The sequence below is a fragment of the Homarus americanus genome, unplaced genomic scaffold (assembly GCF_018991925.1).
Source record: "Homarus americanus isolate GMGI-L3 unplaced genomic scaffold, GMGI_Hamer_2.0 scaffold16430, whole genome shotgun sequence".
Classification (NCBI taxonomy): domain Eukaryota; kingdom Metazoa; phylum Arthropoda; class Malacostraca; order Decapoda; family Nephropidae; genus Homarus; species Homarus americanus.
In genome coordinates, this window is record NW_024729259.1 from 3,386,453 (window position 1) to 3,414,041 (window position 27,589).

At 42.5% G+C, this 27,589-nt stretch overlaps 2 protein-coding genes and 4 non-coding genes across 7 annotated transcripts; 1 reads left to right on the forward strand and 5 right to left on the reverse strand.

The window, feature by feature from the left end:
- Positions 1–1,158: 1,158 nt before the first annotated feature.
- Positions 1,159–16,260, reverse strand: LOC121866536. The gene is made up of 6 exons (XM_042366304.1): positions 16,192–16,260; positions 15,102–15,304; positions 14,769–14,889; positions 3,327–3,515; positions 2,739–2,959; positions 1,159–1,767 (listed from the first exon to the last, which is right to left on the reverse strand). Exons 1-6 carry the CDS (start codon positions 16,213–16,215, stop codon positions 1,641–1,643), a joined length of 885 nt encoding a protein of 294 aa, XP_042222238.1. The 5' UTR covers positions 16,216–16,260; the 3' UTR covers positions 1,159–1,640.
- On the reverse strand, positions 9,419–9,490 carry Trnaw-cca. Its single transcript has one exon. It is a non-coding gene; the product is annotated as a tRNA-Trp (tRNA).
- Trnaw-cca lies at positions 12,284–12,355 on the reverse strand. Its single transcript has one exon. It is a non-coding gene; the product is annotated as a tRNA-Trp (tRNA).
- Positions 13,751–13,822, reverse strand: Trnaw-cca. The gene has a single exon. It is a non-coding gene; the product is annotated as a tRNA-Trp (tRNA).
- On the reverse strand, positions 14,398–21,190 carry LOC121866416 (endocuticle structural glycoprotein SgAbd-8-like). 2 transcript variants are annotated; one of them, XM_042366074.1, is made up of 4 exons: positions 21,090–21,190; positions 20,417–20,619; positions 19,940–20,069; positions 14,398–14,759 (listed from the first exon to the last, which is right to left on the reverse strand). In XM_042366074.1, the coding sequence occupies exons 1-3, from the start codon at positions 21,111–21,113 to the stop codon at positions 19,946–19,948; spliced, it is 351 nt and encodes a 116-aa protein (XP_042222008.1). In that variant the 5' UTR covers positions 21,114–21,190; the 3' UTR covers positions 14,398–14,759; positions 19,940–19,945. The 2 variants fall into 2 exon arrangements, with proteins under 2 accessions (XP_042222008.1, XP_042222007.1); XM_042366073.1 differs by lacking the exon at positions 14,398–14,759 and having other exon boundaries at positions 19,337–20,069.
- Positions 17,944–18,015, forward strand: Trnaw-cca. The gene has a single exon. It is a non-coding gene; the product is annotated as a tRNA-Trp (tRNA).
- Positions 21,191–27,589: the final 6,399 nt, after the last annotated feature.

Below are 27,589 nucleotides of genomic sequence, written 5' to 3' on the forward strand. Positions count from 1 at the left end.
ACAGGGCTGTACAGTACTTAAATCAGGAGTTGTTTATTATTTTAACAATAGATGGGATGGTGCTGTTCTTATATCTATCGGTGCGGGCTCTTATGGGCTGAATTTTGTTGTCGTGGCGGACTGCGCGAGTTGGGTGGGGGGCTGATGGTGGCAGGAGGTGGCGATGACGAGGGTGGTGCAGTAGTCCACGGCCAAACCTTCTCAGTGCTTGGTGGTGGAGGTCACTGAGGGATGGCATTTCCAGGGTGGAGAGACCGTTGGTGTAGCCGGAGTATTCTGCGCCGAGCATGATTCTGAAGGCCCTTTTCTATACCTTCTCTAGCTGACGTGTGTATGTGTGTGTGTGTGAGTGATCAGGGTTCGGGGAGTCATTAGGAGGTAGAGGAGGAGGAGACATTGGTATGGCATGCACGACCTTCCTGTCGTAGGGTTTTCTTCATTCCATTCGCCTCAAGCCAAGACCCTGCTGCAGAGGACCAAACCATTCAACGTATGTCAATCTCGGTGCTGTGATTCAAGTCTGCTGGGTACTGTACTGTACCTCAGGGTAGACTAAACACAAACTATAAACATTTCCGTGATGGTGCTAATGATGGGGGGTACTGCTATAGTCTTTAGTCAGACTTTTTTATAAACTATACAATGTCGTTTTTATCAGCACGATTATACAAAATAACATGAAATAAAAAATAAAAAATAAATAACACTAACAGGTATTTTTTCTCCTTACGTTAAGATTCATACGATGCAATAACTCAGCTAGCTCAGGTGTTTTGTGGCGTCTCACCTTTAATTAGTTTGATCAAGGTCTTCAAAACTGACACGAAATTTGTTGTGAGGAGTCAGGTGACGTATCTGTATTTGTGAGCAGAAAATGTGACTTTGGAAGTCTGTTATTCGTTTTGAACATTAGGAGAAGTTCTAATAATATACGATGCTGCCTGTATACCTGTGTGTGTGTGTGTGTGTATTCCTTCGTTGAAGCTCACTAACAGCAATGAAATTTCTTGTCTATTCTTAATATAGTTTATAATAAGATGACCCATAACACGTACAGTATAAACTAATTTCCTTAGGAGTTATTTACCTCTTGTAGTCGTTCACTGTTGACACATACATAATAACACGTGTAAGGGTCACCAGGGAAAAATATGTAACTATATGTCAAACGTTTATTAGTGGTACAATAGAAAACAAACTTAACAGCGACGAGCCCTGCGCGTCAAGACGTGGGGAGCGGGGAAGGGTAGTGTTGCTCTGGCCGCGTACCCCCCCTCCGCCGCCCACGTTAACCCTGTCTCAACGTTGGGCGGCACCAGGGGGCAACACCCGAAGCAACACAAGGAAACAAAACAAAGCAACACTTGTGCAACAAAAGAGAACAACAACTACTGCTGGACTAGACTTGACGGGATTAGGTGGACTAGAGTGTCACACGCGCCACACCCTGCACCACACACCGTCGTCGTAAGCAGATGACCACCAACCGGCCGTCTCCTTGTGTGTGGCTGTGAGGGTGTGGCGAGTGAACTACCATCATAAATACATCAAATTATCGGCCGATAACAACAACAACACGAGAAGCTAACAAAGCCATCGAACCAGGCAGGTGACGCATGATGACGAGGAGGTGGAGGGTGTTAGTATCGCTGGGTCCTGGAGTATGGGAGGGGAGGGGGCACGGGGATGACATCACCTACGGGCTGGTAACCTCCCTGGTTGGCCACGAAGGTAATCCTGACGGGGACGCCCTCAGGGGAAGTGTAGCTGTGGATATAAGAACGAAGGTCATACACGGGTGGAGGGCCAAGTGGTCCTCTACACACCTCGGGAAGAGATATAATAATACTGTTTACATTACAACTATGAACTGCTGGATGCCCCCTTATACTGTGGTTACTGACACAAGTTAAATAAAAAACAGCTCAAGAGGTCGGGTACAGCTAATTTTCCTGACCAATACTATCCTGTAGGTCCCCCCAGTCACCACCCTCTCCTCCTGACCAACACTATCCTGTAGGTCCCCCAGTCACCACCCTCACCTCCTGACCAACACTATCCTGTAGGTCCCCCAGTCATCACCCTCACCTCCTGACCAATACTATCCTGTGGGTCCCCCCAGTCACTACCTCACCTCCTGACCAACACTATCCTGTAGGTCCCCCAGTCACAAACCCTCACCTCCTCCTGACCAACACTATCCTGTAGGTCCCCCAGTCACCACCTCACCTCCTGACCAATACTATCCTGTAGGTTCCCCCAGTCACCACCCTCTCCTCCTGACCAATACTATCCTGTAGGTCCCCCAGTCACCACCCTCTCCTCCTGACCAACACTATCCTGTAGGTCCCCCAGTCACCACCTCTCCTCCTGACCAACAATATCCTGTAGGTCCCCAGTCACCACCCTCTCCTCCTGACCAACACTATCCTGTAGGTCCCCAGTCACCACCCTCACCTCCTGACCAACTTTTATCCTGTAGGTCCCCCAGTCACCACCCTTCCCTCCTCCTGACCAACACCATCCTGTAGGTCCCCCAGTCACCACCCTCACCTCCTGACCAACACTATCCTGTAGGTCCCCCAGTCACCACCCTCTCCTCCTGACCAACACTATCCTGTAGGTCCCCCCAGTCACCACCCTCACCTCCTGACCAACACTATCCTGTAGGTCCCCCAGTCACCACCCTCACCTCCTGACCAATACTATCCTGTAGGTCCCCCAGTCATCATCCTCACCTCCAGCCACCCTCAGAGTTCTGGCCGTAGGATTGCTTGCCCTCTTCGTTCCTGTAGATGCCGTTGCCTGTGTTGTAGGAGAAGCTGTAGCCGCCGAAACGATCCTGGGTGCGGTCATCTTTTAGGATAGGGATGACAGGGGCGCGGTAAGGGGAGGGGCGGTAAGGGGAGGAGGGGTCAGCGGTGGCCGGGTCCGTCAGTAGCACCAGGGAGGCGGCCACCTGTAACATCAACACCAGGGATGTGAGGCAGATACTGATCCGTTTCGCGGCGGTGACTGTCTGGCCACGTGTTGATCAATAATATAAGTAAGTCATTCTATCAGAGTCATGCAGCACTTGATAACTGTAATGATCGCTCAAGCATAAACATCAAGTCAGAGTTTATCATTAAATATTCTAAAAGTGTATTCCAAGATCTATCAAGGATTTGGTATAATATAGATTCACATCACTGGAAATTCTCAAGCAGTAAACAAACTAAAAAAACAACTTTGCTGAGAACGCATCATCCAACAGAACCTGACGCAGAATTGCACGAGCGTGAGACAATACTGAAACTTTGGATCAACAACAGCTATCAACTCACAACCACGACACCGATGAACCTCATGTTGGCAGCAGGTAAGGAGAGTGTTGATACTGTTGCAGGTGAGGAAGGCCTGGAAGTGATGCGACCATTAGCCGCGGCCCAGTATATATATACCAGGTGAAGGGGAGAATCCTGAGAGAACCATAACAGGAGACAACTGAGGTCCATTCCCGTCCACATCGCCAGCTTCCGTCACGCCCACCACTTGCTGCACAACACCCTTATACATGTTACCTCCAGATAATTCTAAAAATCAAGCGACGAATCTATACCAATTAGATACTGAGTTATTTATGGTTATTACGGTTGAGGATAGGGGGCGGCATCCCTCGAGAGGGTCGGGTGAGTGGAGGCGGAGAGAAAGGAAGGTGTTATCGCAGGAAGTGATGGTTGGGTGTGTGTGTGTGTGTCTCTCTCTCCCTATATTAGCTAATTACATGCTGCCTTAGGTTATTACTTACCACACCAACTCCACCTCCTCCTGCCGCTGCCCACACATGACTCAAACGCAGTAAACAATGGGTTTACAACACCTTCGAGCGATGGACAGTCATTGTTCACTCTCTCGTCCATGTCTGTTGACACTTTAGTAACTATCAAGGTTCCGCGAGGACCTAACTCTCTGACCATGACAACTAAACTCCTCAAGTACTGTACGACGAATTAACAGAGTACGATACCTAACCCTGAGTACAACAACAGTAACATGACGTACGATACCTGACCCTGAGTACAACAACAGTAACATGACGTACGATACCTGACCCTGAGTACAACAACAGTAACATGACGTACGATACCTTCAACTATCCAGCACAATAGTGACGATAGTGACGCCAAGAGACAGGGAGACCCCCGGCGTGCCATATGCTAGGCCTACCGCCCTTCTTTTGAGTTTAAATCTTCAATGGTTATATCACTAATTACCTTCTTCCATTTTTATTAGTGTACGTTTTTTAAGTAATGGATAATTATGTCAATAATTACACCCCATTATTACAGAGAGGTGCTGTTGAAATTACCTTATTTATATACAGGGTGCTAAGAGAGCGTATCTGTAGGTTGACTATTGGTGTAATTTATATTACCTGTAGACAGTATGTGTGTGTTTGCGTCTAAGTTAACCAGATGGCCTTTATGTTTACGTCATCAGTTACGAGGAAACAGATGAGGGTGAAAATCGTCAGTTGTAGTGTAAGTGGCACCAGTTACTATGCGTGAGTCAAAATGAGACGCGCCACCATAACCTATCTCAGAACAATGACTCACCACTAACCCTCGATATACACAAACTCATTACAGGACCAGTTTGTGGGTATGTTTGTGTGTCTAGCTGGTAGTTTGTTTTATTCTTTAACCTGATTGTGGTGTTGTCGTGAAATCGGCCGTATTGTGGTGTGAGTCATTTTTGGGTTGTTGTTATTTTGGGGTAAGTTACACACGAGGTGGATGATGATGAGGGGGGAGGGTCTGGTGGATGAGGAGAGGTTGGGGTTGGAGAAGGATGAAGGAAGGGCACTGTCTCTCACCTCAAATTACATGAGATATTTACCATGTTTCTAATGTCAAAGAAAACGGACTCAGCCCAGACGATCAAAGAAGCGAATTTAACAGGCGGCGGTGAGGATGTGGGTGTTTGACTTCATTGTGTACAGATTAGTAACGATTGACATCTCTATTTCGGATTATTCGTTCGTATAAGTTGAAAAGATATATTTAAAAACAAGGATTACGACACACGCAGTCAAAACAAATGGTAAAACAAGGATTACGACACAAGCAGTCAAAACAAACGGCAAAACAAGGCTTACGACACACGTAGTCAAAACAAATGGTAAAACAATGTAAACACAGAGTCAAAACAAACATTAAAATAACAATACTTTCCTAGATATAAGAACTTCCCACCCGTAGGTACTATGCAGTACTTTCTTATGCATAAAAACTTCCCCAAATAGACGCAGGTGCTTCCCCAGACAAACAGAGGTACTTTCCCAGATACATAGGTACTTCCTCAGGTACAGATACTTCCCCAGACAGACAGACACACAGAAGTACTTTCCCAAACACATAGGTACTTCCTCAGATACAAATACTTCCCCAGACACGTACCGTAATTACTTCCTCAGTTACTATACAGGTACCGTACTTCTCCAAACATGTAGGTACTTTTCCGAACACATAGGAACTTCTCCAATGATAAAGGTAGTACATCATCTTCACATTACAACAACGATCAATATATAAACATAAATACAAGAATAAGACCGATTATAAAATGAAGAAAACAGAAAATAAATAAAATACAACCGTAAGAAAACCCCTCAGGCGAGATATAAACAACAACAGGTGTTTCAGTCCCACTAACACCTGTAATATACGATCTTAACACCTGTTGAGGCCGTGAGGATGAAGGTGGTGGTGAATGGTATAAAATTTCGTCAGGAGAAAGGAAGTTGTTCGTGGTTAATTTTGTACATAATGATACGATTCCCACGATAATAACGATAGTGTCTGTAGCTTATTGGTTTTTTTTATGTATTTCTTAAAGTATTTATTACGATTAAATTATCTATATTTCCCTTCAAGTTAATGTAAAAAAAATTATGTGTTCTAATTGTCAACAAAGACAGACAGACAGACACACACACACAAAAGCTCTCTGCCTTTTTCCCTTATCCTCTCCTTTTCTCTCCTCCCTCTCTCCCCTCTCTCCCCCCTCCCCTTCTCTCGCCCCCTTCCTCCCTCCCTCTACATTTTCTCCCCCCTCCCCTTCCCTCACGCCTTTAGCTCCTCCCACCCCATTCCACCCCCCCATCAACCTTTCCAGGCCAAAAGTTGTAAATAATAAACCCAAGTTGAGAAAAATCACTTTATTACTAACCCTTTAACACTTTCGCCCCTCAGGTGTGTCTCTGGGACCCCAACACACCAGATGGTACACCTAACACACCTGCCGGTACACTTAACACACACCTTCACTATTTCCCCCTCCCTCCTACACAACCTCACCTGTCCCCCCCTCCTTCCATAACACCTGACGCCCTGTTGTAATTAACTCTCATTATCCACCTTTTTGGGGGTTCTTCTTTCACGGTAATTATACACTTTTTTTTTTCATTTTCCTTTCATTTCCTGTCTAAGTTGAAGACAGTTTTTTGTCTGTACATTCGATATTCTTTTGTGTGTGTGCGACAACAGATGCGTGCAAGCTGCCACAGTGGTTGGAAATAATGACTAATAAGTGACTGAGTGAAGAGGAGTTAAGCATAATCTTCTCCACCTCAAAAGAGAATTTAATGGCTTATTAACCAAGTCCAAAGCAGACGTGAATTTTTGCGACGATGACTGGTAGAAAAAAAAAGAAAAGAACAAAAATGAGTTTGGTTATGGTAGGTTAGGGTAGGCGGGTATGGCTAGGGTAGGCGGGTATGGCTAGGGTAGGCGGGTATGGCTAAGGTAGGCGGGTATGGTTAGGTTAGGTTGGTTAGGTTAGTTTAAATTAGGTTAGGTTAAGGTTAGGTTTAGTTTAGGTTAGCTCAGTTTAAGTTAGATTAGGTTAGCGTTAGGTTGATTAAAGTTCAAGTGAAATTAGGCGGAGAGAATTTTTAGGTGATCCTTTAATATAACCTAACTCAACCACAGAGAACCACTTTCCATAACAGGTATAGAAGAAGAAACCCAAAGGTAACAAAATTGAGCTGTGTTTATAGAGTTCGACTAGGCTACATGACACAAAGAGTAAGTTGGCTTTAATAGAGGCTAAAACTTTGTGTATTAGTGTAGACAGTAACGAGTGGTGCTGCCCCAAACCACTCATGGCGTACTGCTCGCCTCCTCGGGTATGTGGTGGATTCGTTTAGTCCGAAGATCCGGATATAACTCATATCAGCGATTCGAATATTAAGAATATAAGGGATCCGTAATAAAAAGACTCTAATGTTGACCTAAAATAACTACCTACCGTAAGAACACAGATTTAGTTTTCACACTTTAGGTAACAATTCGGCGTTTTCATAGCACATTTATATTTTTATAGCTATTTTTAACTTTCGATTTCACGATTGAAAGTAAAATTTTGATCTCATTAAGTGAGCAGGTTTTGAAGTATAGGGAAATCGTGGGGTAAAAACACACAAAAATATCTAAGTTGACCTGTCAATTGCGGCGGCATTATTTACAATAACAAAATATATAACTATGTACAGTACTTACAAGTGAGGGTAGTGGTGGAGGAGCCACGTTACGTTGTATGCTTGATGCTGGTGAACGAAAATAGGAAGAGGTGGACTACTGACAACACTTCACACAATACGTCATGGCAAACGTCCACCATTTTTGGCCTCCACAATTTTCGCTTATGGCAAACGTTTTATGCATTATCATATTAAATTTACCATAACAATATTGTTATATAAGTTTTATTTTCTGATTTATATTAATAAAGTCACTGACGAGCGCACTATAAAGCAAAATGACTAAATATATGCGTTCGCTGACTAGTCGTGCACAGCTCGAGAGAAACTTTTCCAAGTGTAAACAAAATAGCATTCGCACTACGACGCAGTCGGATTTAATTAGCATTCGCATCTGCGGTAATAAAATTTTACAACGTTAAATAGTCGCTGTTAATTTATATGAAAAAAGATACAAATTAGCGTTCAGAGTATGTCGAATTTCATAATTATTTATTGTCTTCCGTGAAGAAGTTGTATTCTATATCTAAACCTATAAAGTTCTGCTGATTTCTGTAATATAAAAATTATTACAGTAGACGTGATAATATTATTCATACTTATTTGTACAATGTATAATTTAATAGAATGAAAACGTATAATTCAATAATAGAGCTAGAATTAAAAATTTCTTTATACATATAACTACTTTGCTGTCACTTGGAATCGAGTATGATACAATGGTATGAGTTATTAGGGATGTCACCTATGTTGGTGAGTTCTGAGGTGACTAAAGAGGCCAATCCGGGACCGGCAGGATCGTTTACAGATGTTGCACATGTGGGGGGGTACATCTAGTGCAGCATCTTTCCGGCGCTTGCACTCGTCTGCCTCAGTATGCAATCGGGCTAACTCGAAAGTATTGACACCTTCTCGTGTGGTGCTCCTCCAAGCGTTACGGTGTGGAGTAATCGTCTCCCAGGTGAAGGGGTCGATTTGGCACTTTTTCAGATTTGTCTTAAGACTATCCTTATACCTTTCCAGTTGCCCACCAGCGTTATGTTTACTATTCGTTGGGTGACTGTAAAGTAGCTGTTTGGCAGTCTACTGTCGTCCACGCGGGTAACATGACCAGTCCAGCGTAGTTGTTCATGAATAATGGTAGCCTCGATGCTCCTACTCAATTGGGTATAGACGACACTTTGCTAGGGTTCACGTCTCTAACAATCAGATAGATAGATAGATAGATAGATATTAATAATGTTTCAATCAAGAGATTATTGGAACATAGAACGAACGTAGCAAAATAATTTGAAATCGGCAACAAGAAAAAATAACAAGAATAACAAAACAACAAGAACGAAAACAACAATAATAAGGATAACAAAAAACAAGAATAAAACGGTTATAAAACGACAACAAAAATAAAATAACTAACGACAAAAACACGAAAACAACAACAAAAACACAATAAAATACCGCAAAAAAACACAAAGACAAGCAAAAAAAATATTGGGAGTCAACGACAAGTAGGTGCCCCTCCGTGTGTGTGTGGCTTACGGGGTAACTCTTCTAAAAATACATCACCACAACTACCTGCCAAGGACATCCTCTCCCCCTCCCCTCCACGACCTGTACTTATCATATTTTAATGTTTTCTTAAGCAGGTAATTGATGTATACTGAAATACTATAATGTACACATACACACACACAAACATACACATACATAATTATACAAAATACATTTACAAACACACACACACATACGATTATAGAATGTCACCTCCAGATACACAGTCAGACAGTTTATCCTCCTTAACAACATTGATTACTGGCAATACACAGTCAAACACATACAATACATGAACGAGGGCAATAACTAACTCTCTCGTTGAAACTAATTAAACATAATTGACCCCGGAGTGACTCGAACACCCAGCCTTCTGATCTGGAGTCAGACGCGCTACCATTGCGCCACGAGGCCAGTGGTTGAGTGAAACCAGTATGAGAGTCTTAGGGGGTTGAGTGAAGCGGCAGGTGGGAGGGGAGTGTGAGAGAAGGACCGACCACGTCACCACAGTATTGATCGCCGCATGACTGGGAAGAGTTGTGGCTATCATGTGACCTTATACGGAAAAATTTTATCACTCGGCTTAACATCAAAGGAAACTCGTATACTATATTGTGAAGTTAAAAGTAAGAAATTATATTATGGAAGTAAAGAAGATTATTAGATTTGTTGTCAGTTTCGTTTTTCTAGTTGACAGACAAACAAGACTCATCAATGAAGATAAACATGCTGACCGCTATAGACCCCCACACGTTTAAGAGTAATTATATTTTACTGACAAGAAGAAATGTCCTTGATTTGAGCTTACACACACACACACACACACACACACACACACACTCTTTCACATGCACACAAACACACAGATACACACACCCACATAAACTCAAACACACACACACACACACACACACACACACACAATATATAATTTTCTTGCACGATGAGAGGAACTGTACCTCTACTATACGATAATACGTAAATAGGGCCGCTTTTATTACCCCATCTTGGTCAACAATGGCCTGGACGCAGGCCAACCTAACCCTTCCCAACCTAACCTAACCTAACTCAATCTAACCTAATCTAACTTAACCAAACTCATAAGAACATAAAAATGGTGGAAACTGCAGCGGGCCTATTGGCCCATACTGGGCAGTCCCGTTTACACCCATATAAGCATATAAGCATCCAACCTATGTTTGAAGCTATCTAGCGTATTCGAGTTAATGGTGATATTTGGTAACTTGTTCCATTCATCCACTACTCTGTTTCGAAACCAGTGTTTACCTCAGTGTTTACCACAGCTCTTCCTCAACTGTGTATGTGTGAGAGAGAGAGAGAGAGAGAGAGAGAGAGAGAGAGAGAGGTAGTATGCGGTATATTCATTTCCTCTACTACGGCGAGTATAAACGTCAACAGCAAATCATAAGCGTCTGCCGTAAACACAGGAATACTTTTTGTGTCTTGCGTTCTTAGGTTATTGCGTAACCAGAAAATGTGTTAATGTGTGTGTGTGTGTGTGTGTGTGTGTGTGTGTGTGTGTGTGTAACTAACCGACTCACATTATCAAAAAACACGTGTCCTTAATTCATTAAAGTTTACACCAAATTGAACTAAAAATTATTAAATGCGTCACGTAGCTCCTTATAGAACTCTCAAGTATAATAATAATAAGTCGTTTGTTGTTTACTTTTATATATATATCATCGTGAGATTTATAAAAGGTATAATAATTTTGTTAGTGTATTTTGTCAACTTTTCATCTTGCCCGCTGCCATTCTTGTCCCTGTACAGATCTCAAGAGAATCGTGAGAAATTCCACTGTTTGTTACGATGATAAACTATATCTTACAGTAGTCGTCTGTCAACAATAACACCTGACTAAAATAACAGATTAAAGTGAATTTTTTTGTGTGTTTTATGTTTAGAAATTTTACCACATTAGTTTACAACCTCCTATTTTAGACCTTCCTTGATTATACGACAGAAAAATACAGTATGATAGATCCAAATTCTCCATTCCAGCGGACACCTACAGCCAGCCACCCCTATAGACTGGTGTATTGGCATAACTCATTTAATCAGACAGGATGTGTTGGTTATCGAACTCATCAGAGATATTGTTGGTTTAAATTCACTCTCCAATTTATCGTTTTACACAACCGGAACGCGGCGGACATGCAGGAAATGCCACCAATATTTCCGGATCTCCTCCAGCTTGGCGACGGGGAAGGCGAGGAACGGAATTTCAAGGCAAATTTTACCATCCATTGACTAGCGACTCTCAAGAACTGACTCGGTATGATGATTTAACTCTCCTCGCACGCTGACTTAATTCTTAAAACTCTTCACGGAAAGTTTGGTGAGTATCCAGTGGTATTTTTGGCGCGGTGTAGTGTTGACGTCTCCCAAGTACTAAACAGAGAGAGGAAGGTAAACACTGGCAGGTCCTCCACCCGGGAAGATGGTCGACAAAAACCAAATATAATAAAACAACCGAGTGGTATTTGTCCTGGTAGTTTGGGTTTAGACTTTACTTAAAATGTCGTTTGGAATTCTTACTGAGCAGACAAAGATGCTGTCGACTTAAGTTATTCTGTATATATATATATCCCGCTGAGATATCTAAATATATTCGACCCAAGGAGCTAGGACTCAGCAGATAATCTTGCTATAAGTCGAGAGTTCTTCTGAGGTCTGTACTTCCATTGTAATATTCTCAATCAGCAGACACCGGGGGTTGTGGCATACGCTAAACTAAACAGTCACTCGTTCGCATTCTGTTCAATTATTTCTAACCGTGTCAGTGCCAATATCCCCCCTGTCAGTGCCAACACCACCCTCTCAGTGCCAACACCCCCCTGTCAGTGCCAACACCTCCCTGTCTGTGCCAACACCTCCCTCTCAGTGCCAACACCTCCCTCTCAGTGCCAACACCTCCATGTCAGTGCCAACACCACCCTCTCAGTGCCAACACCTCCCTGTCAGTGCCAACACCTCCCTGTCAGTGCCAACACCACCCTTTCAGTGCCAACACCTCCCTGTCTGTGCCAACACCTCCCTGTCTGTGCCAACACCACCCTGTCAGTGCCAACATCCCCAAGTCCTGTACATACACGTCTAAACAATGCGCTTCGCCGACAAAATCATCCACACGCGACAATTAACAAAGATAAGAGGTTCTGAGTGTATTGGTGTAAAGAGTTATGACCCCGGAGTGACTCGAACACCCAGCCTTCTGATCTGGAGTCAGACGCGCTACCATTGCGCCACGAGGCCATAAGCTTATTAACAGTGTGGTCAGATATATTTTGAGAGCAGCAGCAGGTGTCGTGTCGCCTGGGAACTGTCAGGTGCGGCCACCCCCCCCCTCAACACATACACAACTACGTAAAATAACTAACTACGCCACACAGGGGCCTTCGTAAACTGTATCAGGGACTAGGGGTCAAAGGTCACAGTTAGGCCTGATGATTGGTTGGCGGGAGGCGAAGGTCAACATTATATACTGCAGATTATATATTTGTTAACCCCGCCCCTAGAGTGGTGGTGGTAATCAATTTGCTCCTCTGTGTTTATTTTTGTCTGTACGTGTCTGTGCAATATGACGAATAACATTAGAAAATAATTTGATTTTGAAGACATAGGTCACAGGTCATGGTGGAGAGTCATTGACCGTATTCACCTGTGTGTGTGTGTGTGTGTTAAAACTCATCAATGAACAACTTACCCCCACCCATCCGAGCAAAGACTACGCTCCCTTCCTTTAAATCATTTCTTAAAAGATATCTATTGTCTAAGTATTAATATTTTTTTTATAATACCTACTTTACATACCCGCTTTATCAGAAATTGTCATGGAAATAGACAGAAACTACCATTGCAATAAATATATTTGCCAACTAGACATAATCCTGACAGCTTTGTCCTCTTGTTCCACTCATGTTGTACTGCTTCCCTCATCATATTTATGTTTTTCAATTCTACTGTAAATTATGTATATACCTGTACTTTTAATATAAATGTAAAAAATAAATAAATAAATAAATAAATCTCGAAGTGATAACCGTGGTAACATTCTGATATGTTCTCACTACCATCATGTTACGTGTACTCTTCCAGATGATACTACACAGAATTTCCTTGAGATAAATGTACAGTATATATCAGGTGCCTTCAAGACAGCTCAGGCTCTCAACTGGCCATGTTAATATTGTTGTTTTAATCGACTCTGTATCTGTGTTCTTTTGGCTAAATAAAATGTTTCAATATCAATAATGAAGGTGACATCCTTAATAATTCATATCATTGTCTCATAGCTGGATGATCGTCATACTCGATTCTGAGTGACAGCAAATTAGTAGTAGTTGTGTGTGTGTGTGTGTGTGTGTGAAGCATAGAAAGTAAAAAAGGTGACTTGACCTATAAAAAAAATTCTAACAGGTGTGTTGAGTAAGTTGACACCGTTGGAGGCCAACGTTCGAGGTCAAATAGAGTATCCAGGACTAATGGCACTTAAAAGTGATTTGACTGACTTGGATGACACTCAACAGGGATGGGACAGGAGGTATGGAGGAGTAAGGCAGTGTAAGGAGCAGAGGGATGCCCTGGGAAGTGGTCAATAGTTAGGTCATGGACGCGGGTCAACACTGGAGGTCAAGGAAAACTGATACTTGACCCCGGAGTGACTCGAACACCCAGCCTTCTGATCTGGAGTCAGACGCGATACCATTGTGCCACAGGGCCCATGAACAGGTCATGTGGTGCAGTATTGATGGGTGTGTGTGTGTGTGTGTGTGTGTGTGCACCCACAAGGTATAGGGTGACAGCTGTCAGGTAAGGGATAGAGATACAGTCATACAATACCCCTGCCCCACCCGCCACACACACACGAAGCACCACCACCATACACACACGCACGACCTGCTCCTCCTCCCATTTCTTCAACAGGCTCTCACCTATACAGGTTCTTGTTCAATTGTTACCGAAATTGTCCTGTAACTTCAGTACTTCCTGTCTATTTTTAGAGAGAGAGAGAGAGAGAGAGTGCGTGTGTAAATGTGGGTCACTAAAGAAGACGCCTCCTTATTGCTCTAAAAAAAGCAATTTGGATATTAATAAAAAATAATAGTAATATCAATAACAGTACTACTACTACTAATAATAATAATAATAATAAGAGCACCTTAGCCAATATGACCATGATGGGTGTTGTTGACAAAAAACATATAATTAAAAATCATCTCTGGCTTGCTGAGTGACTCCGCGAGAGCGTCACTGAGGCTGTGTCAGACCACCTGGCGGGGTAGTGATAATAAGGGTGCTTAGGAAACATTTATTCACTCACATATACAACAAGAAACATTTAGTCACTCATATATAACCTCAAATATATACTATGAGCCGTAGACACCAGCGCCATGTACAAAAAGAACAAGTTACGTAGTTTACATCTTTACAGCAACGTACACTGTGGGGAATGTGTGGCAGATGTACTGTACAGTCGTGAAGGATCCTGCCTCACCAAGTTCTGTGTGAGAGGTCATGTGTGTGTGTGTGTTTCTCTCTGTACACCCTTATAAAGGATGAGTCTTACTGTATGTGTCACATTAAAGTGTATGACTAACACACACACACACACACAATGGTCGGGTTGAGCCGCTGGGCATATGGTGTCAGTCACCTCGACTTAATGACCAGTGCGGGAGTATGGGAGGGGTGGGGCCACGGGCAGGACGGCTCCCTGGGGCTGGTAGCCGCCATGGTCGGCCACGAAGGTGATCTCCACGGGGTCACCGTAGGGGGACGAGTACCTGGAGGGGGGAAGACCATCATGTTGGTCAGGGGAATAATTCTTAATCAAATGTTACTAAGTTGCGTAACATTTTCACGATTATTTTTGTCAACTATGTCACCAAACACTGATACCATCAGGGACAACCAAGCCTGAGGCAAAGGTACTATTCTATAATACTGTACATTGTACTGTACTATAATGTACTGGACTATAGTGTACTGTACTCACCTCCAGCCGCCCTGAGACACCTGGCCGTCGTTCTGGCTGCCAGACTCCTCCCTGGTGGTACCGTCGCCGGACTCGTACTGGAAGGAGTACTCGCCGTAGGCGTTCTGATTCCTGTTGTCCTTCACGATGGGGATGACAGGCCTGGGGCCGTAGACAGAACTGGCCGCCGCCCCGGCCACCATAACGGCCAGGACCACCACCACCTGCCGGGGGACATGACACAGGATGACACTTGTGTTGACAAATTATCTAAAGGTGGATCCACAACAACGCATCCTTGTCGGTAACACGTGTTGGCAACTGTGTTATCAATACTTGTGAAAATTACATAAAAAAGTTTGCAACATTATGTTGGGAACATTGTCGCCAACAGAAATACGTCAAGTAAACTGACTGGTGTGGATTATGTGATAATTTCACCGTTCTTTCCATCAATGTTGCCATCTTTTATCCGACATACTGACGACAATATTACCAACATTGTTGTGTTTCTGTGGATCCACCTTAGCGTGTTAAAATGTTCTACCGACTGCTACCTTGTACACTCCTAGTCTGTCTTCTACCACCCGAGGCTTCAACTTTGGTGGCAGGACTCTTAAGTTAGGCCTGACGCCACGGGGAAGCATCGTGTGTTAAAACAAAACTGACATCCACCTCACCTTCACCTGACTCAGCCTTCAGACCGTCAAGTAAACAGCAGAGAACTGTCCAAGAGAAAGTGAAAACTGACTGATAACTGGCCAGCTTAAGGTCTGTTAACTGCAGGTGTTCCAGTCTCTACCAAACCACTAAAGAGCCGCTCAAGAGTGTGTGGGTTTCGGAGTGTGTGGGGGGGATAAAGGGGAGACCAAAATAGTGTTACTTTTGTGTTAATATGAGAGTTAAAGAAAGGGGGATTCTGTTAGTTATCTGGTGCCTGAGGACTGGTAGTATCGAGTGATGTTTATATTCTAATGTAACACAACGCCCCAACAACTAAAAATACAAGAAATATTCCACTGGTCTGAAAATTAACAGTATTATCAACTTAATGTAACTTTAAGCAAGAAATTGTTCATAGGCATCAGAGGCAGGACGCGGGGCCACTCACGGTGTAGCAGGTAAGGCTGGACATGGTTGCAGTGTGTGCTTAAGGAGGGGCTGCCGTGAGCTACTGACCGTGGAGGCGGGAGATGGCTCTTATATACCTACGACACAGAGGGAGGCCGGCCAGAGATTGCACTTTGTTTATTTTTAGGAACTGAGGTCGATGGATAGGAGGGGAATGAGGAGGAAGAAGAGAAGGAGAAAAAGGAAGAGGAGGAGAAGGAGGAAGGGGAGGAAGAAAAGAAGGGGAAAGAGGAGAGTAAACGAAGGATAAACAGTCACTTAAGTTAGAAGAAAAATTGAAAAGAAGAATGAAATTAAGGCCCTTTGGTACGAGAGAGAGAGAGAGAGAGAGAGAGAGAGAGAGAGAGAGAGAGAGAGGATTAACCTATTCCAAAAAACTTCACTTCGGCTTCTCGGTCACACACACACACACCACACACACACACACACACCCACAAACGATGACAAAAATAGCGTTCAGGCCCACATAATCACTTTGACCTATTGTAATTACCAGACCCCAAACTAGACCGCTAGACCTTCCACCTCACCACCAAAACCAAACACCCTAACTCAACCCAACCCAACCTAACCTAACCTAACCTAACCTAACACAGTGCAGGTATACAAACAATGGTAAACAGTATAAATTAATTTTGACAAATCAAAATCTCATAAAGCCATAACAGTCAATCTTGTCTCCAGGTTATGCACTTACACTTAGCACCGACGCACTTACACTTAGCACCAACGCACTTACACTTAGCACCAACAAATACCCCTCTGCCCTATGACTAAGAATGTTCATTTTTAATAATAACAATGATCTCGGCAGCTGATAATTATCGTAGCGCCGGTGACATTCCAGATATCTAGAAGTGTAAGTAATAAGAGTGCAGAGGTCTTATTGCAACTATATCTTGCACTAGTCAGGCCGCACCTCGATTATGCGGTTCAGTTCTGGTGCCCCTATTATAGAATGGATATAAATTCACTAGAGTCGGTGCAGCGAAGAATGACGAAAATGATTCCGGGACTTAGAAACCTTCCATGTCAGGATAGGTTAAAGAAACTAAACTTGCATTCTAGAAAGACGAAGAGTGCGGGGAGATATGATAGAAGTATTTAAGCGGGTGAAAGGAATCAATAAAGGGGATATAGATAAAGTTCATATAATATCCGAGCAGGATAGGACTCGGAGCAATGGATTTAAGTTGGATAAGTTTAGGTTTAGGAGGGAGATAGGAAGGAACTGGTTCACAAATAGGGTGGTGGACGAGTGGAACAAGCTTAGCAACTTTGTAGTAAGTGCTGGAACGCTGAAAAGTTTCAAAAGGAGGCTAGATAGATTCATGGATAATAGAGAGTGGTAGTAACTCTCGACAGGAGCTGCCATGCACAGGCCAACCGGCCTATTGCAGACTCCTTATTTTCTTATGTTCTTATATGACCAAAATACTGTAGAGTTATCAGTAGGGGTAGATTTTTGCTTCTTGCCCTGTGAACAACCTTGGAACCCATGTGTGTGTGTGTGTGTGTTTGGGGCGTCACACCAATCATTTTCTCACGTCACACCTACCAGTTCCACGCGTCACACCTACCAATTCCCACTCGTCACACCTGCCAGTTCCCACACGTCACCTACCAGTTCCCACTCGTCACACCTGCCAGTTCCCACACGTCACACCTACCAGTTCCCACACCTCACACACTGGAAAGGTCATATTTGGTATCAATAACGCATAACCTTATCGGCCCCGTGGCGCAATGGTAGCGCGTCTGACTCCAGATCAGAAGGCTGGGTGTTCGAGTCACTCCGGGGTCAAGTATATAAACTATAGGCAATAAGATTTTGTTTCCTACTCGACCATCACGAATCATCCTGTTGATCCAGTCGAAAATAAATCCCATTTTATGTGTTGTAGAAGGAAATGGAGTAAATTTCTAGCTTTAAAGAAGAGTTATTTTTTTTATATGCAGATTTTTTCTCATGATGTAATAGCGAGTAAATTTTAGGCGCATCCTGTCTCTCGTAATAGCAACAAGGAGGTGTTGTTTCGAGAAGTACTAAAGTCAGGTTACGTTTCGTCTCAGCTTGACAAGTGACATCTATAATAATAAAAATAATAATAATAATAATAAAAGGATGTGTCTGTATGTCTGTTTGTCTGTCTGTTCCAGCCATAGCTCTAAAACAGAAGCAATTACATTCGAGACGTGAATCATTACACACACACACACACACACACACACAAGGACTCGTTACCTGTCCTTCCTACCAAGGTGATACCAGAACCATGTTAGTCGTGAAATACATATCCTACTAACCTATGTATGTATGTATGGTTCAAATCATACGAGTATACATAACAAAAAAATCATAAAACACAGGTAAGCAAAACAATAAAAAAGAAAAAGAAAATAAGTTTGAAGAAAAGGATTGATGTGTGTGTGTGTGTGTGTGTGTGTGTGTGTGCGTGTGTGTGTGGAATGTAGTTATTGTCAGCGATTATTGATATATATATATCTCTCTCTCCTCTCTTTGATTCTCTCTCTTTCTCTTTCTGTATTTTCCTGTATTATTTTCTAGTATTCTTCTGGTTCTCTTCTTCTACTGCCTTTCTTTAGTCTCCTTATTATTCTGTCTCTCCCTCTGTGTCTTTCTCTCGTGTTCCTCCCCTGTCTTCTCTCCCTCTCTCTCCTTGTATCTTTCTCTTGTGTTCTTGTAGTACTCTTCCTCCTCTTTCTCTCTTGTTACTCCCCTCTCTCTCTCTTATCGTCTTCTTTCTTCTACTCTTTAGAAATAGCAGATAAGATATTTGTCTTACCAACATATCAAGTCACTCAAGTATCTATTGGTCTATTAAGGAGTCATCACTCTTACTCGAAGCACCTGAAGATTAACCACCCTAACACTACCTGGGGGAATTAGGTTAGATTAGGTTAGGTTAGGTTAGAATTAGGGTGTTTTAACAAAAGCGAAATAAGTTGTGGGGTATCCGGGTGATCCCTCTCACTTAGCAGCGTGTATAGGATGGCTAGACAGTATAAGAGAGAGAGAGAGAGAGAGAGAGAGAGAGAGAGAGAGATGTACCACACGTCGTCGACTTAATAATACAAAGGTGGAGGAGAGTAACTGAACGTCATTATAATTCTGTTGTTTTATTCCACAAGTCAAAGCACAATATTTGCGACCAGCACAAGGAAAGACTAAATCAGAATACAGCTGTTTTACATAGTTACCTATAACAAGAGCCTGGTGTTTACAAAGAGTGTCAATAAAACAATACCAATTGTAAGCACGTACACACACAGACACACACATGCAACATTTACATTGGCGCGGCGCACACACACACACACATTGCACAAAGGTAAACATACACACAAAAAACAACAAAGGCATCTACATAAAACTGGCCTCTTACAGTACTTGCTTAATGGGTGTTGTGAGGTGAGTGTAGTGTAGTGTAGTGGTGAGGGTGTGAGGTGTAGCTGGGATGTGTTGTGAGGTGAGTGTAGTGTAGTGTAGTGGTGAGGGTGTGAGGTGTAGCTGGGATGTGGATCATGAGAGCAAACAATGCAATGTATACTGAGGTGTTTTTTTTCCCTGTGTGCGAGGTACTGTGTTAAGAAGAGACGGAAGCTGCCAGTATGAGGGTGAGGAGGGCGCGGGCGGTGGGCGGGTGTTGTCCAAACGAGAGTTAGGGGCGTCAGCTAGAGGTTGTGGGGCGATCAATCTCAGTCACCTCGACTTAATGACCAGTGCGGGAGTATGGGAGGGGCGGGGCCACGGGCAGGACGGCTCCCTGGGGCTGGTAGCCGCCATGGTCGGCCACGAAGGTGATCTCCACGGGGTCACCGTAGGGGGACGAGTACCTGAGGTGGGGAGGGGGGTTGGGTAAGAGCGTCACGGTGATCAAGAACAACCTGCAGGTGTGGGTAGTGTCTCAGGACCTGGTGATCACTCTTGGTACATTTTTATGAAATATCGGGATTCAAACTTGATGAAATAAATCATGAAATTTTCAGATTTAGTGAACACCAGGTACTATTATATACTTTAAAATAATGTTATGTACTGCACTGTACTGTATTGTTGTGTAATGTTCTGCACTATAATGCACTGAAATATAATGTACTGTACTATCAAGTATTGCACTATAATGTACTGCACTATAATGTACTGCACTATAATGTACTGGACTATAGTGTACTGTACTCACCTCCAGCCGCCCTGAGACACCTGGCCGTCGTTCTGTCTACCAGACTCCTCCCTGGTGGTACCGTCGCCGGACTCGTACTGGAAGGAGTACTCGCCGTAGGCGTTCTGATTCCTGTTGTCCTTCACGATGGGGATGACAGGCCTGGGGCCGTAGACAGAACTGGCCGCCGCCCCGGCCACCATAACGGCCAGGACCACCACCACCTGTTATAAGCCAAGGTCATTATTACTGATGGTGTGTCGACAACATGAGACTGTTGTTGTTGTTGTGGTCATTTGGTATAAAGTTAACCTGGTCGTCACCACCTGGCAGTAGGCTGACCCACCACCTACATGATCGTGTGGCTTAATCACGTCTACTGACCTACTTAATGCTCGCACAAGACTACCTACCCTACTATACATATAAGCTAATAACTACTACATAATATCATATCAAATAATATTTCAGCCTTAAAACACAAGAATTGCTCAATAATTTCTAGTTTAATTACAGTCCAAATGTTTGTACTTCAATATTTAAACAAAACAAAGAAAGATGAGTAGGTAATGAATTTGAACATAAGAACATAAGAAAGTGGGATACTGCAGGAGGCCGACTGGCCCAAACTAGTGAATTCAGGTCTATGGTGATAATAAAGCAGGCACTAGAGGTACGACCCAGAGCCACTCACGGTGCAGGAGGTAAAGCTAGTCATTATGGAGATGTGTGCTGGTGGAGACGCAGCTGAGTTGTGATGATGGAGGCGGGAGGTCCTCTCTTATATAGCCAGCCGACTCCCACAACACCCAGGTGGTGCATCACTTAGATAAACACAAAGAGTTTCCCTAATTTCCCTGGGTTGTCCACGGCTAATGACTAATTCAGTGACGACCGCAAGTTAAGAAGGTGCGCTGACGTGGCTGCGACTGACGGTGCTGATGGCGTTCTGTTTAATAACACCTAGAGTTAAATCATCGTCTTCCAAGGGTTAGGTTATTATCCTCAAAGGGTTAAGACGATAGAAATACACAGGGAAGGCAATTAATATATCCCCTTCTCTCTCTCTCTCTCTCTCTCTCTCTCTCTCTCTCTCTCTCTCTCTCTCTCTTTACAGGTGTTGAACGAAGACCTGACTTATGGGCATGTATGCAAAATCTCTCTCTCTCTCTCTCTCTCTCTCTCTCTCTCTCTCTCTCTCTCTCTCTCTCTCTCTTTCACCATATAAATGCACGATGCCATCTGTCATTCAGTTCGTCAGGCTCTCACTTTCTCTCTTCTATCACAATAACAACAACAATGTATCTTTCAACTTGTTTCCCTTCACTTTATGATGTGTGTTTACAGTAGGTGTCCCCAAGTCATGTTTTGTCCTCTCTGTTATTATCTCCTTGGGTATATTCTCCTGCCCTCTAGTACACGGTGTCGTAAAACTTTTTTCGACATCGGGTCAATCGGGCGGGTTCGAGAGCGCCAAGTGCCATTGAAGCCTCAAGAGCGATAGGTGACATTGAAGCCTCGAGAGCGCCAAGTGCCAATGAAACCTCGAGAGCGCCAGGTGTCCATTGAAGCCTTGAGAGCGCCAAGTGCCACTAAAACCTCGAGAGAGCCAGGTGCCATTGAAGCCTCGAGAGCGCCAGGTGCCATTGAAGCCTCGAGAGCGCCAGGTGCCTCTGAAGCTTCGAGAGCGCCAGATACCACTGAAGCCTCGAGAGCGCCAGGTACTACGGAAGCCTCGAGAGAACCAAGTGCCACTGAAGCCCCAACACTCACCCAAAGGTGATGATGGTCCCACGCTAGTGATCAACCCTGTCTACCAACTTCGCCTTGGAGAATATACGCTCGCTTAGGTTAGGTTATGTTATGTTATATGTTATGTTATGTTATGAGATAAATGACTTTCAGATCTTTCCCCAAATTACTATCTCTTGTCTTCAAGGATCTCCAAATCATTGTCTTGTTGCTTCAGTCTTTTCTATACCAATCATTATCATATTTTCCCCATCCAAAATCTCTCTCTTTTTTCCCCATCCAAAATCTTTCTCTTTTTTCCCCATCCAAAATCTCTCTCTCTCTCTCTCTCTCTCTCTCTCTCTCTCTCTCTCTCTCTCTTTTTACCCAACCTACCCAGAATTTAACTAAGGTATACTGTATGTATAATGTAACGTTTTTGCTTGTATTTTGCACGGTATTATCATTATTATTAAGTCGTAAAATTCATGTAAGAGAACAGTTGTTGTGACAGTGTGTTCAACCGCTCCCCACAACCCATGCAGCAGAAAGGTCCCTCGGCTTCACCATCATTCATATCATCTGGTGTGTTGTTGCGACAGGGAGTGAATTCGTCAAACCGCTTCCGCCTCTTCCTCAACTACAATATCCCACTGACAGTCATCTGAGCACCGAGGAGAAGGCGACGTTAGTTTGCTAAATTACGGTTCATTTTCGTTATTATTGGTAAGACTTTCTCGGAGTATATCTATCTCTGTGCTCTGAGGTAATTTTTATATTGCTAGTAGTTACTCGAAGTAGGATTGTAAAGATCTACTAGAAATATATTAGTGGCTATTGATACTTTTACAATCAAAACAGTATCAAAGGAGATTAAAAGACCATTAACTGTAACAATATAACCCCATGCACAAACACGCAAACTAGCCTACACATGCACAAATAGACATAGATATAAACATACACACATCTCCAGCCTTTTGCAATATTAGAAGACGTGCGCCACCACAAGAAGTTAAAAGAGTAAACAATGTGACCGTGTTGACTGCAGGGATAAACTTACTGGTGATATTAAAAACTGGCATGAAAAAAAAAATACTGGAGGCTGTTACTGTATTATGTTGCCTAAATTAAAGTTGGAAGAATACTACTACAGATTAACCCGAGGCAGTCAACAGTTTCCACAGCCTTCGCCCTCAGAACTCGTCACCCAACATAGTGAAACAATAATAACAATTATTATCTGGGAAGACTGTATTAAACTTTTGACATAATAATAATAATAATAATAATAATAATAATAATAATAATAATAATAATAATAATAATAATAATAATAATAATAATAATAATAATAAAGTAAAATACGAGGCAAATATTTAGAAGTTGCCATCACCTACTTATATATTGAGACATATCGATTTTTTTCGGCTATTTTAACCAATAAAACTACCAACAATATTACTAGTTCAAAGTGGGCAGGGGTTTGAAGTAGAGGGAAAATGTGGGATAAAATACTATACAAAAATCACTAAACAAACTTCTGAAAACCTGACCTAACTTTTCCTAAACTTTAAAAATCCTAAAAAGTATAACAAGTTTACTTTATTCATGTTTTCGGTGTTTAGTATGTGATGGTGTTTTAGGGTTTCAGTGTGTGATATTTTCGGTGCTCAGGGTAGTCAGGGAAGGTTATCAAAGGTTTGTTTGGTGTTCTTTTTAAGTGTTTTACCCCACATTTTCCCTCTACTTCAAAGCCCTGCCCACTTTGAACTAGTAATATTGTTGGTAGTTTTATCGGTTAAAATAGTCGAATACCAGTAATATAAATTTCTGACGGAAACGTTATTTAATAATTTACTCACCATAGAAAATTGTCATGGGCGTCCTTGGTAGTATAGTACTTGACTTCTCAAAACAGGTAATTTGATTTTTTTCCGTATTATGAAAACTAAAAAGATTCCACTTGGTAACTATGCTTTACTGTAACCTCAAACAACACAAGGTATCAGCATGCTAACTTGAAAACCACTGCCCTCATACAACACAATCCTTGAGACGCGTCAAGTTCCCGGATGTAATAATTTTATATAAAATATATTTTGGACTAGATATAAACTATTATATCAACTTTGGAATTTTTACTCTCCATTATAGTGTCTTTATACTATTTCTTATCGGTATAGTAATTTTAAAAGATAAAATAACAAATGAAATGACCAACCTGATGAAATTCCATGTAAAGCAATTTTTTGTAACTGATCTATGCATGAATGTTGTATTATGAGGAAGAATCTGCACGTTTCAAATTCTTTATAGTACTGATAATATTTTTAGCCGCCAGACAAATTTTTATATCTGTTTTGGAGTCTTATTGTAATTTGATTAGTTACTTCCAACCTCACGTAAAACCCAAATAGAAATTACCCGGTAGTAATTTTTTATATCGATATCTATCTATGACTGTTTGTTTGTATCTATCTTTGTCTATCTATCTATCCAAGTTAGATTAATAGAATCGACTTTCTTACCTATAGATATAAAATTCCAAAGACAAGTAAAGTGATCTAACTTTGACTTAGTATGTCACCCATCAAAGAAAACGATGAGATAGAGAAAACGCCAAAGAAGACAATGGCATCTGAGGCACACACTTTGATATAATTAAAGTCGGTAACTCCTCCTCCTCCTCCTCCTCCTCCTCCTCTCCTCCTCCTCCTCCTCCTCCTCCTCCTCCTCCTCCTCCTCCTCCTCCTCCAGGAGTCAGGGTACATGTCCGTTGGAAAAAAATATATGTATAAAAGTGAGGCGGAATTTAGATATTCTCAAAGGCTATTAGAGGTATATTTATTATATTACTCGACAGTTAATTTAGCTACAATGCTTACGGTCTCCTTAGGGATGAAATGCTTGTTTGTGGTACTGCCTGCGCACTTGTGGTCACTTTTTCTCCACAAGCCTTCACCAACGAGTTTCATTTACAGCTATTCCGCTGATTCCTCAACCATTCCAAATGTCAGATGGCTAAATAGTAAAAACTGTTTTCGCATTCTAGTGTTCCAAGTATCAATATCATTAATCTTAAGAGTACACTGTAGAATATTTATATATTTTTTAAAGATTTTTATAAGTCGTGTTTCTTAGAAATTATTTTATGTTCTGTGTTTTTATGTTTAATTTTGATCCTGAATACCATGCAACACCTTAACGTCACATATGGTAGGTTGTGATTGGTCGATTCTGTAGCTTTCTGACGAATAGCTGGGAAAATCAATTCAACCAGAACCACCATTACTACTACCACCACCACGCCCACCACCACCACCACCACCACTACTACGAACACCACGCCTAGTGGTCATGGCGCACTGCAACATTGCTTAAGTGACAGTCATCTGGAACGTACAAGATGACAATTACTGAACATCTGATTGCTATCCATTTTCTTGCGCCACATTGTCAAGTTAGACAAATTCCTCTTTCATGTATTTAAAGAACTAGATGCGGTGAGAGGTAGTTTAACTGATTAAGCAGGCCAGTCAGTCAGTCTACTGTTAGCTATGACTGAATTGTGTGGTTCAGGAGTTAATTCTGACAGTTAATGAAGGTTATATTACACACACACACACACACACATTGAGCTATATGTTATCACAAAGCCTTCCTCACAACATCCCACAGTTTCCTCTATTCCATGCCATAATGACATCACACTTCACCACTACACACCCGCACCATTAAACCACCGTTGCTACATAACCACACCGCCACCATCACACATCCACACCACCACTACACTACACAACCACTTCACAACCACACCACTGCTGCACAGCCACACCACCACTACACAACCACACCATTCAGCACCACCGCTACACAACCAAACCACCACCACCACCACAACCACACCACCACCACACAATCACACCACTACACTACACAACCACTTCACAACCACACCACTGCTGCACAGCCACACCACCACTACACAACCACACCATTCAGCACCACCGCTACACAACCAAACCACCACCACCACCACAACCACACCACCACCACACAATCACACCACCACTACACAACCACACCACCACCACACCCACCACAACTATCCATGAGAGCACACCAATCATAATGCACTGTACTACATATCTCAACATAAGCAAAAATCCGGGTCTAACAAGCAGCAAATTATCATGGACAAGTGGTGGGTGGCGGGCGGGGCTCCACTTACTCACACGCGCTCCTACTTACTGGCTGCGGGAGACACAACCATACTTCAATGATGGTGGTGTTCTGGTAATGGCGCCCTCATGGTATTGGTATAGTTATGGTACCATGTTTAGTTGTTGTTTAGTTTATGTAGTTGGGAATTTATAAAGATCAATATAGTTGTTCTGTATATGCCGATTTTACCGAATATCTGTCTGTCTGTCTGTCTATCTATCTGACTGACAGAGAGAAGAGCAAAATCATGACGGAATGACAAATAAACAGAGACAGACAGACAAAGGAGACGCACTGATAGGTAAAAGACTTTCAATGGCCAAATGTCATCCTCCTCCACCTCCACCATCAACTCAACACCTGTCAGCGGGTCATTATGGCGACGCTTCAGGTAAGTGTGTTGCGTTGGTCCACCGACGTGTTCAGGTGAGTCGTATACCTGGACACCACTAACAATCCCTTCCCTGATACGTTATATTTTTTTCTTGTTTAAAATTACATTCCAAATATATTACTTTTTTATTATTTTTCCACACAAATTACTTTTCCTTGTTTTGTCTCATCGTCTAAAATTACTTTCCTCTTACGCCTGTATTTACTTCCCGTCTAACTTGTCTTAGTTTGTTTTTCTTCCGTCGTCCAGAATTACTTTCCACGTAATCCCTCCAAGATTTACTTTCCGCCCAAATTACTCTTTAAAATGACTTTCCACGCATATGTTGATACAGTGTTGGCAGATGTTTGTATATTAAGAAATTTCAGTTAATAATATACATAATTCATTCCCCAGGTGAGATTCTACAGGTAAGAACCAATTAATGAAGGTGTTACGCCACGTCTACAAAAAAATAAAAAAATACATCTTTACATATTTCACGTAGGACAAAAAAAACCAGGATATTAATTTGAGAAAAACACAAAAGTTTCCCTCCAAAAAAGAAAATGAAAGTTTGTGAATAAAAAATAAATAAAAAAATACAAGTACAACCATATTGCTTTCTCGTCGAACTTGAGGGAGTTTCTCTAAACGAGCCAACTGGTGTTGCTTGAGACGACGGCTGCTGCTGACCACAACTTGGCCTGGAGGGAGAGATACCTATCCACCTGCCTGCAGTCACGGTCATACCTCACTCCCTGCCTCCGTCTATCCAACTGATGTCCCCCATCTCCCTCCACCCGCTGCCCTCTACCTGCTTCCATCCCTCCCTCCCTCTACCTGCTTCCCTCCACCTC